The sequence below is a fragment of the Haliotis rufescens genome, unplaced genomic scaffold, assembly GCF_023055435.1.
Source record: "Haliotis rufescens isolate VD_foot unplaced genomic scaffold, xgHalRufe1.0.p SCAF_39, whole genome shotgun sequence".
NCBI classification, from domain to species: Eukaryota; Metazoa; Mollusca; class Gastropoda; order Lepetellida; family Haliotidae; genus Haliotis; species Haliotis rufescens.
This window is the reverse complement of record NW_025964101.1, coordinates 284,162-289,394: the sequence shown is the minus strand read 5'-3', so window position 1 is coordinate 289,394 and position 5,233 is coordinate 284,162. Positions and strand designations below refer to the sequence as shown.

At 40.1% G+C, this 5,233-nt stretch overlaps 1 protein-coding gene across 1 annotated transcript; it reads left to right on the top strand.

Annotated features, from left to right (window-relative positions):
* The first annotated feature begins 2,067 nt into the window (after window positions 1-2,067).
* LOC125372215 lies at window positions 2,068-3,255 on the top strand. Its single transcript, XM_048381436.1, has one exon. The coding sequence runs from the start codon at window positions 2,068-2,070 to the stop codon at window positions 3,253-3,255; it is 1,188 nt and encodes a 395-aa protein (XP_048237393.1).
* The last annotated feature ends 1,978 nt before the right edge of the window (window positions 3,256-5,233 follow it).

Below are 5,233 nucleotides of genomic sequence, written 5' to 3'. Positions count from 1 at the left end.
TGGTTATTTGGTATTTTGCGTATTTTGGTATTTGATGCATATTTGCTATTATTTAGTAAATCTGGTGTATTTCTAGACTTTGTACATATCTCTCTAGATGTATGCATGTATTTATTGATAGTTGTATAAATGAATGACTGAAGTTGTATTTCAGTGATGCATGTATATGCCGTGATTATATATGTTATTTACAATATTATAATTAATATTGTATCTGTATTTAGTTTCATGTGACTGTCGAATGAGACGACTGGCAGAAGGCATGTTACACTCTCGTGTCACACACAGGGTATGTTTTGTATATAGTTTATCTATATAATATGTTCATGTTGTGCATTCATTATGCATAATATGATTATGTGATGATTTAATGCTTTCCTCAGTTATGCGTTTAATAATGTGTAATTATATTGTCTTTGTATATGAAGGTACATCTGCACTGATTAGATATCGAGGCAGAAATATACTTGCGTATCTGCTGTAATGATGTAATCAGTTATTAAGAAGCAGATCGATACTTTACATTTAATGTGTTATTGTACATTTATTCTGAAACATGTGATATATTGTGATTTTAAATTGTTTCAGGAGTGTCTTCTATATGCCTTGCTGAATAAACTGAATTTTCTCACAACCCCGTGGACTGTAATCTCTTGCGACTAAGGATTACACATAAGGTCTACAACATTGGAGCCCCCAGTGAGGAATTCAGCGGTGTTCCAGCGTCTCAACAGTGACCAACATAGACTTGATGATGTGCTGCTAGGTATATTTTTGTGATGTGCTTCATAGAGACAAACTGATATATCAATTTGATAGCAGTTTCTATAATTGATTTGATTTTCATTTATCAATAACTGGATAAGTGATTGACTTGTGATACAGTGATTCGGTTTTCCATCCACTATGACTGAGTCCATATCTACTTCCATCAGCTGAATTGAAGATATCTCCAAAAATAGTATACTTTGTATAACTAGACTTTCACCATAAAGGCATTTAGATCATGTCGCCATAAAGGCACAGACTAACCACACTGTGTTGTTTACTTCCAGTGTTGTGTTCATTTCTATCATTACTTCTGCATTTATATTCTGTATAAGATTTATGTTTTGATATTTACATTTGTGTGACATATTTATATGCATACATTTATCCTTGTTTAAACACCAGCAATTATGAATATTTAATTGTGCTCTGTTTATAGTGTTTTTTTGCATTTAGTTTTGATGCGCTAATTAGTTGGGTTTTTTTTTGTCAGTTGAAGAATTTGAGTTGTCTGAGTGTGTATAAATTTGATTAAATTTACTTTTAAATTTTGCTTCATCAAAACTTAGTAAAAAAAAACTTGAATTGAATTGAATAACATCCCAAATCCCCTCGTCGACATTTAGTTGGGCTTTTGTGCTTTTGGTTCTTGTATTCTGTTTTTTGGTTTATATTTTGCATCAGGTCACAAGGTGTTCTGTTTATTTTTTGTCGCGTTTCTCGCATTTCTCTGGTCGTATGTTGTGTGCTCGTGTTGTCGCGTTGTTGTCACGCAGTGTTGCATCAGCTTGACGTGATATTTTCGGGCAGAGCTGTTGAAATTTGATGTTGCATTCCGTGTTTTTACATTGAATACAATATAAAACTTGGGTGTTTGTGTTATTCTTTTGCAATCTTCTCTGAATTTAATTATGTTTATTACTTAATCTCAATTAGTTTAGTGATGTGCACTTCAGGTAGTTTACTTTAGTTTACTTAGTTTAGATGTAAGTACTTACTTAGTTTAGTTTGAGTACTCAATTAAGGTTTCATTCTTAGTTTAGTACTTAGTCATTAGTTGCCACGTGGTATTAGTGTATTTTTCACTCACTTACAAGCATGTAAGCTTGCCACATATTCCCTCGCACACAAACAGTTGGTTTGTGCTGTTAGTCTATTACCCTTAATTACTTCTACCACAAACTCCGTTGTTTGTGCTGTTCACCATTCACCATATTTTTTTCTGTTTGTGCATTTCTACTTTGTGCTACATTTTCACACAGGAGTTTGTCTTCGTAATTTCACTGGTGAATCTACAAAATGGAATTCAGCAAAGAGGAAATGGAAAAGATGATTGTTGCCTTTGAGAAGGCAGGATTGAAACCTAAAGCTGATACAGTGGAGGGTTTCAAAGACTGGATCACTTCTGTCTCAGAACAGGAAGTTATAATTAAACAGGAAGTTGATCTTGGAGTTAGTGCTTCAGTGGATGATGTTGCTCCGACTAGTAGTACTACACAACAGAAGAGTGTCAGTACTCACGCATATCACAGCTTCCCTAAACTAACAGTATTTAGTGGGGAGCCAGGCAAGGATAGTGAATATGACCTTTGGCGATATGAGGTCGACTGCTTGATTGAGGCCAAAACACACAGCAATGAGGTGATTCTACAAGCCATACGGAAATCCCTCAAGGGTGAAGCTGCTCTTTCAGCAATGAAGCTTGGTCACAAAGCTTCAATTACAGACATCCTATCCAAGTTGAAGAGTGCTTTTGGGACACTTCGGAGAATTTCTGTACTCATGTCCGAGTTTTACAGTGCCACTCAAAAGGATGGTGAAGATGTCACTGCTTGGAGCTGTCGTCTTGAGAGATTACTCTACCAGTTGGTTTGTCAGAAGTCTATATCTCATGCCGAGCAAGATGATATGTTGAGGTCAAGGTTGTGGGATGGCTTGAATCCTACTCTTAAGGGACTAGCAGGCTACAAATATGAGTCTCTCAAGAATTTTGATGACCTTCGTCTATGCCTAAGAGAGTTGGAGTTCGACTTGCATCGTGGGACTGTTCCTCAACATAAAGGGAAGCAAGCTATGGTGAAACAAGCGTCTTCTGAGAAGTCAACAGAGCCTGACCACTATTCTGAACTTAAAGATATGTTGAAGCAAATGAAGTCAGAGATTACTGGCATAAAGGATCATCAAACTCAAATGACGACACAGATCAATCAGCTTCAGTCAGGGCAACCAGATGTTAGGCCTAGAGGTCGTGGTAGATCAGGATATCGAGGTGCTTATGGTTCCACACAGGACACATCAACGTCAGTGAATCAGTCTGAGAGTGCTTCTGGATCAGATCCATCTCAAGAGAGTATACAGCAACGACCACTCCCTGTTTGTTGGAATTGTGGTTATCCTGGTCATCTTTCATATGGTTGTCGTGTCCGACAGGATCATCGCCGGAGACCTTTAAACTCCAACAGGCCTATGGGCAGGGGGCACTCCTAGGCCAAGATCTACGCCCCAGAGGACGACATGTTATGGACAAGCTTGTGGGTCATTCTAATGAGGTCGAGCTACAGGTTGAGGGTGTCACAACCAGAGCTTTACTTGACACTGGAGCGACAGTGTCTCTTGTGTCTCAGTCTTTTTATGATTCCTTCTTGAATCATTTACCAATTGAGCCTTTGGGTTGCATGTTGAATATCGAACATGCTGGTGGTGATTCTTTGCCTTACATAGGTTTTGTTGAGGTTGGAGTCAGTTCTAATGGTTGTGGTCTTGGTGATTGTGTCACTTCTTGTTTGCTTCTTGTTGTACCTGATACTAAGTACAACCATAAGGTACCTATTTTACTTGGCACAAATGTACTTTCACATTTGTTGGGTGAGTGTAAGTCTGCTTATGGTGTTCGTTTTCTTCAATGTGCTGACCTGTTTACTCCTTGGTATTTGACATTTCGGAGTATGGTTGTTCAAGATAAGGAACTATCGAGGAATGGAGGAGTACTTGGCTACTTGAAGTCATCAGAGACAAGCAGAGTGATGATTCCACCCAACTCTCATGTCACTATTAAGGCACAACTATGCCATAGCGTACCCTACCGTCAAGTATGTGCCCTTATACAAGCTACTCAAGACTCAGTGTTACCCAGGGATCTTGATGTTGCACCTACTCTATTGACCTATGATCCCACCAAGCCATATGACATTGATGTACTTGTGTCAAATGTTACCACTCAAACAGCTGTTGTACGTCCTAAGGATCTATTATGTGAGCTTCAGCCCGTCTCCATAGAAGGAATGACACCAACTATGCCTTCAGATCCTGATACTTTGCTTGACCAGATAGAGTTTGACCGTGATGGACTTACTGAAGATGAGATAGATCAAGGACTTGGAGTTATTCAGCGCTTCAGTAATATATTCTCCAAAAGTGAAGATGATCTTGGTCACTCGTCACTTGTCCGACATAGGATAGACCTCGTAGACGACACACCTTTCAAACAACGGCATCGTCGTATTCCTCCTGGAATGTTTGAAGATGTAAAGCAACACTTGAATGACCTCTTGTCTGCTGGAGTGATAACGCCCTCACACAGCCCTTGGGCATCAAACATTGTTCTGGTTAAGCGCAAGGATGGTCGTTTACGACTTTGTGTTGATTACCGCCAGTTAAATCAGAGGACAATAAAGGACAGTTATGCATTACCCCGTATAGAAGAGCTTCTTGACAGCCTTGGTGGGATGAAATTTTACTCAGTGCTGGACATGAAAAGTGGATACTACCAGGTGGAGCTTGAGGAAGAACACAAACAGCGCACAGCATTTACTGTAGGCCCACTTGGGTTCTACGAGTATAACCGAATGCCTTTCGGTCTGTCCAATGCTCCCGCCACCTATCAGCGCCTCATGGAGAAGTGTTTGGAAGGTCTGCATCTCCGTATTTGTCTCATCTACCTGGATGACTTAATTATATTCTCCAAGACCTATGAGGAGCATGTAGAACGCCTCAGACTAGTCTTCCAGCGTCTCCAGGAGTGTGGCCTCAAACTTGCTACTAAGAAATGCAAGTTTTTCAAACGGAAGGTCAGGTATGTGGGATATATAGTGTCAGCTGAGGGAATTGAAGCAGACACAGACAAGATCGACAAGATCAAGAACTGGCCTATTCCCAAGAACCCTGAGGATGTTCGTCGTTTCCTGGGTTTCGCAGGGTATTACAGGAAATTTGTACAGAACTTTTCCAGGATTGCACGTCCTTTGTCGGCCTTGATGCCCTCCACACCACAGAGGAAGAGCAAGTCACGGAAGCATGTATCTCCAATTGACTGGCAGTGGGAAGAAGCACAGCAGGATTCTTTTGACAAGTTGAAGTCCTGTCTGTCAAGTCCTCCAGTTCTAGGATATCCAGACTTTTCTAAGCCCTTCGAGCTCCACACAGATGCCAGTGCTCAGGGATTAGGAGCTGTTATATACCAGGAGCA

Excerpts from the sequence above, each read along its gene's own strand:
- LOC125372215 (XM_048381436.1), top strand. The coding sequence starts at position 2,068 with ATGGAATTCAGCAAAGAGGAAATGGAAAAGATGATTGTTGCCTTTGAG.